The 13,233-nt window shown below is 41.5% G+C and overlaps 1 protein-coding gene across 4 annotated transcripts in view; it reads left to right on the top strand.

The window, feature by feature from the left end:
* Positions 1–3,951: 3,951 nt before the first annotated feature.
* The window catches only part of LOC311007956 (helicase POLQ-like), a 107,726-nt gene continuing 98,444 nt past the window's right edge, over positions 3,952–13,233 (top strand). For 3 of the 4 annotated variants that reach the window (XM_084001381.1, XM_084001379.1, XM_084001382.1), the window contains exons 1-4: positions 5,698–5,919; positions 10,506–10,710; positions 11,426–11,583; positions 12,366–12,464. In XM_084001381.1, coding sequence (XP_083857507.1) covers positions 10,506–10,710; positions 11,426–11,583; positions 12,366–12,464 — 462 coding nt within the window. In that variant the 5' untranslated portion in view covers positions 5,698–5,919. Of the gene's footprint in view, positions 4,246–5,697; positions 5,920–10,505; positions 10,711–11,425; positions 11,584–12,365; positions 12,465–13,233 lie in introns of those variants that run through there. The other variant, XM_084001380.1, reaches the window with a different exon arrangement.

Raw genomic sequence — 13,233 nt, 5'->3', positions numbered from 1 at the left:
TATATCTTAAATTACTCTTTGTATATTTATTTTATAGTTTTTAAAATGATTAGGGAGAGATTCACCTATATTTCGTTGTGCTTCATTGCTCGATGACAATAAAGGAAAATTTTAATTTACAATATAACAGAAAATCCTCATTTTGGTGAAATTACAACAGTGATTTATTTGATTTGATTTGATTTATTTTCCATTTATCTTCACGTTGTCAGTTACACAGAATGAAAAAAGTACATTTACTCTGAGTGTATCTTGTTAGTTGTATTTTCATTAGTGCTGTAGTATTACAGTGCAGTAATATAACAATGTACAGTGTTATTGTTGTGTAGTAGCCTATCACAGTAATGGACTGTTGTGTTACAGTGTTGTGGTACTACACTATAATTACAGTAGTATTATCATAGCACCACTGTGTTATTGCAGTACTACTGTATTACAGTGTTGTATTATCAGAGTACAGCTGTACAGTGTTGTAGTAGTATCACACAGTACCACAGTGTTAGTGTTGTAGTCGGTGAACACTGGTGTCATGTTGTAGTTAGTGTTGTATTCCTATAGCTCTGTAGTATTGCAGTACTGTGGTACTCCAGTATAACAGTGAGGTAGTATTATTACAGCGTAGTAGTATTGTATTGTAGTATTAGTGTAGTAGTACTGCAGTACTACACAGTCTCAGTGTAGCAGCTCTCACCTTGTCTCAGCGCAGCGGCAACAGTCGTCGTCCATGCTGAGAAATTTGACCTCAGATCAGATCAGCTGCTGGTTAATTTTAGTCAGAGTCTCCAGGTCACATGACCGACAGATACCCCACCTCTACCCCCACCTCTTACCCTCTTACCCCCCCTCTTACCCTCTTACCCCCACCTCTTACCCTCTTACCCATAGATATATAAACGTAGATGCCGCGTTCCATACTGCCGAACAGCGCCACCATGCGTCTGCTGGCCGCCATGTTGTGCAGGGCATAAGTTCTAAAGGACTGACGTTCTAAACGCTGTAACCATGGTTGTAACCCCAGATTTTGATTAAATCTATTCACAGGCGTCATTTACGCCGGGGACGTTAACTACATTATCCTAGAAGCAGCTGAAACAGTGAGCACGGCGCAGAGCTTCCTGTACGCCGCAGCCAACTCGCAACAATGTAGCTTCAATTAAAGCAGATATCAGCTTCACGGCCGTTTCGGCTAATGCTGCGTTCAAGGCAGGCTTTTGAAACCGTAAGTTACAGCTTCAAGTCACAACTACGACTTGGTAGCGTTCCAGGTAACCCGTAGCTCGTGTTTTTACCATCCTGTTGTCTGTGAAAGTTCCCTATAACGGCCACTCGTAACTTCCGACCCGTGAACTCGTACCAGATCGAACTGGTATGACTTCACAGGAAGGAAAAACACAAAGTACGAGTTTCTTTGAACGCACCATGAGTTAGCAGCCCCCGCCCTTGTCAGGCATCAATTGGTCCTCGTGCTACGTCACCACATTCACGCGCATCCCTTGGCTGCACACACAGCCCTTCATGCCGTTCTCTCTCCTCATTGGATAACACTTGTATCCCACAAGGAAAATTTTCTCCTCGGGTTACAGCAGAGCAGAGTGACGGAGAGACTCGTGTTTAGGCTGAAATACTTCATGTAAGTGATTGCTGACGGAAAATAGGACTATTTAGGACTTATATTAACAAAAACATTCCACTGATATCTGCTTTAAGTTATTTTGTGGAAATAAATCAGCTTTTGAGTTAACATTGAAACCTTGGTTTGGAATGGTTTTAATTGCACCCATATGCACGCGTCAACATCGTGTTATCAGCCACCGTGTAAGTGACTTTCTTTTTATGGTTGGAGGAAGAGAAAGGACACTACAGACAGTATAGATAGTTGAAAGAGACAGAAGAGCCAGTAGAGACGGTTTAGACACAATAGACAGTGTAGAGACACAAAAGAGTAAGTAGAGACACAGAAGAGACAGAGTGGAGACATAGTAGAGACAGTAGAAACATAGAAGAGACAGAGTAGAGACAGTAGAGACACAGAAGAAACATAGTAGAGACATAGAAGAGACAGAGTAGAGACAGTAAAGACAGAAGAGACAGAGTACAGAGAGCAGTGTTGGGAACGTTACTTTTAAAAAGTAATTAGTTATAGTTACTAATTACTTCTCCCAAAAAGTAACTGAGTTAGTAACTCCACTACTTCACTATAATAGTAACTAGTTACCAGGGAAAGTAACTATTGCGTTACTTTTTCTTTCTTTTTTTTTAAGTTTAAATATGTCGAAGAATTTTGATTTTTTTTTCTCTCATTTTTAAATTGTATTTTATTGTTTTCATATATTTCACTGATCGCAATTATGGAATGCGAGTGTGTGTTTTATTGAAAGCGAGGCTGGTGTGCCTATGAAAATAGGTTACAGTGGGTTTTTTAAGTGCTGTGGCTGCCTACAAGCAAATCTCATATTGTCTCTGTACAAAGACAACAAAGACCTTTTTAAATGTGAAAACAGCAGAGACCTATTCAAGATTTACGTTTAAAAACAGGCGAAACATCGAAATTAATTTATTCATGGCCACATAAAGTGAAATTATTAACTTTACCGATTATCCATCTGATTATCTGTCCTGCTGCGAGCGCACAACTTCTCAGGGTATCCGCGGATCCTTAAAAAGTCTTAAATTCATGTATCTAAAATTAAGGCCTTAAAAAGTATTACATTTATTAGAAAATTCTAAGATGGTCCTAAATATATAATATATAATACACAGCATCATAAAATATGTATGCACTTTAACTTTTATATGAAATAACAGGGTATCCGCGGGGTCTTAAAAAGTCTAAAATGTGAAAATCTAAATGTTAGGTCTTAAAATGTCTTAAATTTGTTGAATTATTGTGTTCAAGTCTTAAATAATTTTAGACAGGTCTTACATTTTCTTATGCCCACCATGGGCGAACATTTCACTCGCATTTGCCCCTAAAAAAAAATACATGTGTGAACCGGGAGAATCACAAAAAAGAAAGAGCACAACCTGCGATTGGTCAAAAACTACAAATCCCACAATTCTCTGGCCTCAACAGTAACAGTAGTTAGTGTAAGTGAGGGAGAGTGGAGCTGTCGGTGAAAAGAGGAAACAACGCCACGTCTGGTCCTGTTCTATGTTGTTCGTTCACACCGTCACCGTTTATTCGTTACGTCCGCGGTGTAAAAGGCCGTGACGCAAAGACGCGATTAGGCGCGAGACGCGATTAGGCGCGAGACGCGGTAAACGCGACTTTTTTTTTTTTTTTGCTACAATACACCCGATTCTTTTATGGCGACGGGACCTTCGCGTCTTCGTCCTTTTCATCGAGGAACGCTTTTTTTTCGCTCGAGCTTTGACGCGCGACCAAACGCGAGATACGCGAGATTTGCGATTTATCGCTCGTTTGGACTGGTCTCAAAAAAATTCACTTTTTTTTTTTTTTTTTTTTTTTAATGTCAAAAAATTCACGAGCCCGCCCATTTTCACTACAACAACATTTTTTTGGGGCATTTATGCCTTTATGGATAGTAGGCTACAGTAGACAGGAAACGGGAAGGCAGAGAGAGGGGGAATGACACGCAGTAAATGGCTCTAACCACTACGCCACGCGACGCACCACTACAACAACAACATTTCTGCTCTCATCAACCATGGTTGAGGTCACAACGCTGCTGTTGCTCTGGAAGTCCGAGACGCCGCCGTCGCTTCTGCTCCGAGACACGAGTTCCGGGCTGATGAGCTACAGAGACTTTGGAGTCAAAGAGGAGCAGAGCGTCGCTGTGTCGGACTGTTTGGATTTAATGAAGAAGCTGCACAAAGTCAGGTGAGCAGAAGCTGGACAGCGTCAGGTGAGCAGAAGCTGCACAGCGTCAGGTGAGCAGAAGCTGCACAGAGTCAGGTGAGCAGAAGCTGGACAGCGTCAGGTGAGCAGAAGCTGCACAGAGTCAGGTGAGCAGAAGCTGCACAGCGTCAGGTGAGCAGAAGCTGCACAGCGTCCTGCTGTGCTACCGGAGCTTGATATGGAAAAAAAATAAACAAACCGCCAGGCGCACGTCGCGGTGGAGAGAACAGCTGAGTTTTCCTCCTCCAGCTGATCTGTGATCTGTGGTGAAGACGGACAGAGACCTGCCACAGTGTCACGGTGCATTAATATAAACTCTGTCCTCTGTCTGACTGTCCTGACTGTCCCTGAACACCACACAGAGACGACATGGAGCTGTGTGACAGGTGGAGTTTTATTTATCATGATAATTAATACTTAGTAACAAGCCTGTAAGTTCAACACATCAGTATGCTACTGTGATTTAACTAGCCTAGTTAAATAAAAAGATGTAGTTTAATACCATAATATCTAGGGGTGACCAAAGGCCAATGTGTTTACTTCATGTGTCAAATATTGTCTGCAGGCGGAGACGCTCAGAGAGAAAGTGTGTGTGTGTTCTTGTCTTTTACCTCAAGGAGATTAAAGTAGTGTCTGTACTTCCACTTTCCCTCCGAACTGGGCAGCTTCCCTCTGCTAGTTTGTGTGTGTGACAGAGAGTAATGACACAGTAGAGACAGTAGAGACACAGAAGAAACATAGTAGAGACGTAAGAGACACAGTAGAGACAGTTTAGACACAATAGACAGTGTAGAGACACAGAAGAGACAGAGTAGAGACAGTAAAGACAGAGGAGAGAGAGTAATGACACAGTAGAGACAGAAGAGACAGAGTGGAGACAGTATAGATAGTTGAAAGAGCCAGTAGAGAACAACTTCCTCATATTTTATGAAGCAAACAATCAGTTACAATTGATAAGTTGTTTTTTTTATTTTATTTTATGAAACAGACATGTACATATAAATGTAATAACAATGTGACGCCACCAACCAGAACAAATAAACTAAACAAAACAGAAAAAGGTTTAAAACAAAATGAGGATGTAAACATACAAACATTAAATTGACAGTTACTACTTCATCAAACTTAAATTTTTCCCATTTATCGTTTTTCTAACTTGCCTCGATTTGTTGTGATTTTTTTTTCCACTTCGCACTTTATTAAAAAAATATATTAAAATCTAATTCAAGTTCCTGTTTGATTTGGCCTTGAATATAAATATTGACTTAACTGATAAGTTGGTTTACTCCGTCCCCTCTCGGGAAATTCACTTCCGCACGTTTGTCCACAGATACAGAACGCCCCAACACATAACAGCATCACATTTACATAAAGATACATAAAGATGATCAATAATCAATACCTGCAGCTCTGGTTTTATTGGTTAGTTGCAGAAGTTGACGTCTCTTCAGTTCATCAGATTGAAAATGAAACCACGCGATTGTTCTCAGAACAACAATAATGAATCTGTCAGAGCACTAATTGAGTCATTGATTAACTGGTTTTAATGTTAATCAGTGACTCACATGACAAACAAACAAGAACCAAACTGGGTCAAAGTGACAGAATCAGTTTAAATCTCCTGTTAATAATAATATAATATAATAATAAACCCGTTTCTTCTTTCTTCTGCTTCCTCTTCTTCATAAACTCTTGTAACGTGACAGATTGTGTGTGTGTTGTTGTTTCACTTCCGTCCTGAGGCGTCCGTCGTCTCATAAAAATGCCACACAGGAAGTTGTTTGATGTTTCTGTTGCTAGGCGACGGGCGGCTGACTCATATGTGTGTGTGTGTGTGTGTGTGTGTGTGTGTGTGTGTGTGTGTGTGTGTGTGTGTGTGTGTGGTCAGAGCCCAACAGCTTTGAGAAGAAGGCCGGCGTGCGCGTGGACGGCGTCCAGCTCGGCCTGGACTTCGCTCGTCTCAGAGAGATGATGTCACAGTCGCAGCTGTACCGCGGCGCCGGGCTGTTTGGACCCGACGTGGGACAACCCAGAGACCACCGCGTGGACATCCTGGAGGGGTGAGAGGACAGGGGGGTCAGGGGTCAGAGGTCAGAGGTCACACACACACTGAAACCTGTGGAGCTGCTTGGATCATAAGAGTCAAGTAGAAACTGAAGTAGAATCACTGAGACAAGAGACACACAACTTCATTAAAGGGATAGTTCAACATTTTGGGAAATTGGCCCATTGCCATAATCCCTATAGTCATAGCAGTAGGTTCATTACCTTTATTTGTCGGTGTAAGCTATTTTTTAGAACGGCGGAGCGGAGCAGCAGGTTGCTCAGAGCTACGCTATGGAGGCTAAAGGAATTTCTTGGTTTCCCTCATCAAACTCATTACATACAAAATCCCAAAACTCCAAAACGCTTTCGTGGACAAGTTGTGACCTGCACATTCACCACGCTATGAGATAATAATGGAACGTTACGAAATGGAGCCGTTTTCGAGGTAAATACAGGGTAAATACAGAGTCTGCTTGCTGAAAAACTGTCCCTGAACGCAACACGCATCAGCTGTTTTGCATGAATTTACCTCTAAAACAGCTCCGTCTCGTAACGTTCCGTTATTATCTCATAGCGTGGTGAATGTGCAGCTCACAACTTGTCCACGACAGCCTTTTGGAGTTGTTGGGTTGTGTATTTGATGAGTTTGATGAGGGAAACCAAGAAATTCCCTTAGCCTCCATAGCATAGCCCTGAGCAGCTCGCCGCTCCGCTCCGTCGTTCTAAAAATAGCTTACACCGACAATTAAAGGTAACGAACCTACTGCTAAAACTATAGCGATTATGGCAATGGGCCAATTTGCCAAAATGTTGAACTATCCCTTTAAGTGTCAAGTGTCCAACCTGAGAGAGAGGCACAGTAGAGACACAGTAGAGACACATAAAAGGTGTAATAGAGACAGTTGAGACACAGTTGAGACACAGTAGAGACTAGACTTGTAGTCAAGACTGCCTAATCCGAAACCAAGACCAAGACAAGACCAAGACTAGTTCAGCTCAAGACCAAGACTGAGGCCGAGACAAAAAAAAACAACTAGTTTTGCTATTTTGCTTGAGTTGTAGATAGGGATGTCACGATTACTTGTTTTCTCAATTAATCGCGGTATTAAACGCCACAATTAATTAATCGTAACGATTGCTAAATACCGTTACTCTCTAGAAAAGATTATGTCAGAACCGTATCGGCAGATGTGGCGCCAAAATAAAGGTAAATGCTCAGATACTGGTCCATTTAACTAACGTAACATTGAATTGGTAGGAATTTAAATGTTAGCGTGTCATTTGTATTAAAAAACAAAACAAAATAAAACAAAAAACGACTAAAATAAACGTAAACATTTGGTACAGATGACAATTAATGACCTGAATATTGCAAACATTTAATAATTGGTCATATATTAATAGATACTTGAAATATTGTGTGTAAACAATGAGTAATGTAATTATATTTTGACTATATTTGATTTTACACATTCATATTGTTGTGAAATTAATTAATGCAGAATAATCGTAATACCGTGATTATTTCTTTGACAATAATCGTACAAAGAAAATGTGTAATTGTGACATCCCTAGTTGTAGAACATGAGCACCATACTGGGTTCAGCTGCTAAGTGTATGAGATTGTATTATTTCAACTACAGGCACAACAATACAGAGACAGTGCATTACATGTCCTGTGTGTGAACTCACTATAAATGTTTTCATCAACTGGCTGAGATCAAATATGTTGCAATTGCATGACCAGTATTTCTACACTATTAGAGGATTGACTCTTGAGTGCTGTTAGGAACTGACATGACTATTCAATTAACTAGTCCCAAAGTCATCTAACAAAACAACAAGCCTCCAACACCACGCTGCACCTCAAACAAAGTCTAATAAATGGGAAATATGTTACTGATTTAAATTGTACTTAATTTGTAGATGACTAACTCATTCACTGCCAGAGGTTTTTTTTTTCCCTCAGTGTACAGCCAGTGAGGATTTATACTAGGCTACCTCTATTTTATTGGTGGGGTGGCGCCGTGGCGGGTCTCTGACTGTGCTTGGTGGATGGAGGAGGAGTTGTTGTGGTCACTGATGATCACATGATCAGTGACCACATGGCGAGCACTAACGCATCTGTGTCACAAAATGCGTGTGATTGACCACTTGAAGTTGGCGTATAAATAATGATAAAAAAACAAACAAACAGCATGCCTGCCTGAATATTAAATCCCTTCGAGACCCGCTCCGCCAGTCCGAGACATTGCGAGGCCGACAGACCCGAGACCGAAACAAGACAGAGACCAAAGACTGTCGAGGCCGTGACAAGACCAAGACCACAAAGAAGTGGTCTAGAGAGCTACAAGTCTAGTAGAGACACATTAGAGACAGTTGAGACCAGAGGTTGCGCTAGACTTTTTCGTCGCCGGTCATTTTGACTGACGGGGTCATAAAAATTCCGTCATAATCTATTTTTACCGGTCACTTTAATTTTTAAAAATGATAATAATGCCATTATCAATAGCATTAAATTTTAATTCATGTTTAATTCATATCAAGTCCAAACAAATTGAACAGAGAATGCTCCGGAGCAGAGTCGGCGCCGTCAGAGCACATAACCGTGGGTCAGTCAGTGAATGCGGGGGTCACTTTCTGCCACTCAACATCTGAATACAACGTAAATACGTGATGATGACATCAGTTTTCTGTCAACAATCAACATGCTAACCCATGTGTTATACCAAAACATCCAAAGGAGCACGTTTTACATAGGCACCGCATAGTGCACTGGCGTTAGCTCTCTCTCTCTCTCTCTCTCTCTCTCTCTGTGCCTCTCATTTCTCTTTTACGCACGCACGCAGCCATTGCGGCGAGTGTGTGAAACGGTGATGTCCTACCCCCACCGCTCTACCTGTACCGAGACACACCGCTGTGTAGCTACAGCTACGTAACTTAAAGCAGATATCAGCTTCACGGCCGTTTCGGCTAATGCTGCGTTCAAGGCAGGCTTTTGAAACCGTAAGTTACAGCTTCAAGTCACAACTACGACTTGGTAGCGTTCCAGGTAACCCGTAGCTCGTGTTTTTACCATCCTGTTGTCTGTGAAAGTTCCCTATAACGGCCACTCGTAACTTCCGACCCGTGAACTCGTACCAGATCGAACTGGTATGACTTCACAGGAAGGAAAAACACAAAGTACGAGTTTCCTTGAACGCACCATGAGTTAGCAGCCCCCGCCCTTGTCAGGCATCAATTGGTCCTCGTGCTACGTCACCACATTCACGCGCATCCCTTGGCTGCACACACAGCCCTTCATGCCGTTCTCTCTCCTCATTGGATAACACTTGTATCCCAGAAGAAATGTTTTCTCCTCGGGTTACAGCAGAGCAGAGTGACGGAGAGACTCGTGTTCCGGTCGAAACACTCTATGTAAGTGATTGCTGACGGAAAATATGACTAATTAGGACTTATATTAACAAAAACATTTCACTGATATCTCCTTTAACAACAGCTGACTACTGTCGGTCCCTCGGACACTGCAGCTGAATCTCGCCCGTTAAATCATTATCGACCGTCATATTTGCACTGACACGACTCCCAGTCAACATTTAATCCACTTGAAGGAGTTTGAATCCTGCGGGGAAGCTTTCTGTCTTCTTCTCTGTTGTTAGTGTTTCTGTGTGGCAGCGCTACAGCACCACACACGCTCCACACAGGCCTAGAGGAGGTACTACAGCGTTTTCTACTGAGCGCACCAGCCAGCTGTGAGGTTTTTTTTTTTTTTATCTAATTCTCACCGTAGTGACTTTGTGACATTGTATATAATGTTTTATATCGTTATCCACCGCTCCATGTATTGATTATCCGCCAGCTTCATTGTAAACAAATGCACATGGCCAGACGCCATGGGTGTGAGTTGCAATCTGTCAAAATGACGGATGGCCTCAACATTTTTCCGTCACCGTTTTAAAAAAACGGTCAATGACGGAATATATCCGGTTAACGCGACCCCTGGGTCACAGGTAGATAAGAGTGAATGGAACCTGATGAGGACTGATGGGGACATTATGGGATGGATGCAACTAAAAGGGAGAAATCTAGAGCTGCAACAATTCCTCGATTAATCGAACAATAATCGATTCTTAAATGAATTGTCAACTATTTTGATAATCATATAATCAGTTTGAGTTTAAAAAAAAAAAAAGTCAAAATTCTCTGGTTTCAGCTTCTTCAATGTGAATATTTCTGGTTTATTTGTTCCTTTCTGACAATAAACTGAGTCTCTCTTTGGTTTCTGAACAAAACAAGACATTTGAGGATGTTTTTCAACATTTTTTAACATTTCATTGACCAAGCAACTTAATCAATTCATCGTTTATATATTCGACAGATTAATTGATAATGAAAATAATCGTTAGTTGCAGCTTTAGACAAATCCTACAAATGTGGAAGTTCATCTGACAGAGGCTTAAAACTTAAAACCTGAAATAAAAACTAAATAAAAACTGCTGAGAAAACTGCAAACTGAGACACTAAATGAAAATAAAAACTATTTTAATTTTAATTTTAAAACTATACTAACTGTGTGTGTGTGTGTGTGTGTGTATTGCAGATGTGCACGTCGGTGGAGCAGCTGTGGGAGTTCCTGAAGGGGACGCTGCTGTGGGTGCAGCAGGCCGAGCTGTGTGCGGACCGTTGCCTGAGCGACGCGGTGGCGCAGTGTGTCGACCGGCTGAAGGAGAAGGAGCTGGTTACCGTGACGACAGAGGGCCATCAAACCCTGGAGGTCACCAAGCTCGGACGCGCCACGTACAAAGGTGACGGTGGTGACGTCACTGTAGCTCCTACTGACAGTTTAAAGGGATAGTTGGCCCATTGCCATAATCCCTATAGTCATAGCAGTAGGTTCGTTACCTTTAATTGTCGGTGCAAGCTGTTTTTAGAACGGCGGAGCAGAGCCGTGAGCTGCTCAGAGCTACGCTACGGAGGCTCATGGGATTTCTTTGGTTTCCCTCATCAAACTAATCAAATACACAATCCAACAACTCCAAAACACTCTGGTGGACAAGTTGTGACCTGCACATTCACCACGCTATGAGATAATAACACAACGTTACGAAACGGAGCCGTTTTCGAGGTAAATACAGAGACTGCTTGCTGAAAAAATGTCCCTGAAGGCAACACACATCAGCGGTTTTGCATGAATTTACCTCTAAAACAACTCTGTCTGGTAACGTTGTGTTATTATCTCATAGCGTGGTGAATATGCAGCTCACAACTTGTCCACCGGAGAGTTGTGGAGTTGTTGGATTGTGTATTTGATGAGTTTGATGAGGGAAACCAAGAAATCCCATGAGACTCCGTAGCGTAGCTCTGAGCAGCTCGCGGCTCTGCTCCGCCGTTCTAAAAATAGCTTGCACCGACAATTAAAGGTAACGGACCTACTGCTATGACTATCCTATCCCTTTAACATGTGAGGCGTTCAGGGAACCTCTGTAAAAATGAACCAACCGGCCGTCCTGTGTCCCTCAGGCTCGGTGGACTTGTCCTACAGCGACGTCCTCTACAGAGACCTGTCACGCGGCCTGGAGGCTCTGATGCTCAACAGCTACCTGCACCTGGTTTACCTGGTGACGCCCTACGACCTGGTGGCTCAGGTCAAACCGGATTGGATGGTTTACTTCAGACAGGTACAGGACTCTCTGCAGGACGCCATCTCTCTCTGTCTTTGTCATTTACAGTTTGAGTGAGGGGGTTACGGTTCAGAGTAGAGTGATGCCAGGAGATCAAACAGGCGATCTAGTATCATAATATGCAGGAGAAGAAAATAAATATATTAAAAGTATTAAACAAAGTCATTTCAAAAACATTGAAACAAAGAACGTAACTCCAGAGTCTTTACGTCTTTCTTGTTTTCAGATCTCCAGACTGATTGTGTTGATGTGTTGTGTGATTTCCTTTTCGAAGCGGCAAAAACATGAAGTTGGATTTAGTGAATTTATGGTTATGAATATGAGCTTATTCATAATCATTAAGTTAATTATATAATATTAATAGTATATAACAGATTTCATACAATTATTGTAGCTCAAAGTGCTTCACAATAAAAGATGGAACATTTTTAAAAGAAACATGACCAGAAAAGAAAAGAGATAGCGTTAGTACAGAGCATTAATGAAGGTTGCTGACCTGTCTAGTGACTCTCTAAGAGATATCTCATATGTAATTGGGAAGATGGGACTGAAAAGAAACCAAACAATACATTTTATTATCCAGAACAAAGTTTCTTTCGATGTGTTGACGGAGAAAAGTAAAAGTCTGCAGGTGAGGATGAAGCTGCTCTGGAGTCTGTTTAGAGAAGCAGCAGAGGTCGCTAATGTGTTCTTTTAAACCTTTGCATGAAGACATTGGAGGGACAGATTCGTCTCTGTCTCTGTGTGACACTGTGTCCTGTGTGTCTCTGTGTCTCCAGTTCACTCTGCTGTCGGTGGCTGAACAGAAGATGTCTGCGGCCGTCGGCGTGGCTGAAAGCTTCGTGGCCAGAAAAGCTGCAGGACAGGCGGTGAAAAATGTGAGAGGACACAATGACGATGATGATGATGATGATGACTTTAGGACCTAAAGTTTAGGTTAAACATTTGGCGGGGGGGTTGAGGTCTCTGTGCCCATATAAGGATTTTTTTAAACCAAAAAAGTCAGTGTGTATGTGTCCTGTAAAATTAGAAGTCTAATTCTCCTCTTTATTTAGTCATACCCGTATTCGTTACAGTGGTAAAAGGTGTTTTAATAATTTACATCATTATTATAACAACATTATTCTTACGGCTTTTATTTTGATGTTAATCAATTGTAGTGATTAACATGTTTATTCTGACAGGATTAATGCTAATTATTAATTTATCATCCAACAACTTGTCACTGTGTAGATATTTCTTACCAAGAACCAAATTTGATTTAGAGAGAAAATCCTAGCAACACATTTACTCTGACGTCCTCCATAGCTTTACCTCCAGCTACTAACAAACTGTCAACCAGGAAACTCAATAATGTGACTGTTTCCTCCTTTGGACGGTTGGTTTTCTCCTTTTATATGACGAACCAACTATTTAAATAGTTTAAATAACTGTTCAAACAAGGAAGAGCTTCCTGGACTCATTTCTAAACTAGAGATGCTATTTGGAGAGAGAGATGTAGGAGTAAAAACAGAGAGAAACTGTCTTTAGACCAACACTACATATGGTACTGAAACAAAGTTAAACATTTCTTATTGTCAACATCGTCACATTGTTTAGCCACAGTTAGATATTATCTCATCGCTCAAACAGCCGCTGGAAACAGAA

Source organism: Trachurus trachurus, assembly GCF_905171665.1.
Source record: "Trachurus trachurus genome assembly, contig: scaffold_124_arrow_ctg1, whole genome shotgun sequence".
Taxonomy (NCBI): domain Eukaryota; kingdom Metazoa; phylum Chordata; class Actinopteri; order Carangiformes; family Carangidae; genus Trachurus; species Trachurus trachurus.
The sequence above is the reverse complement of the archived record's forward strand: the minus strand, read 5'-3'. Positions and strand labels throughout refer to the sequence as shown.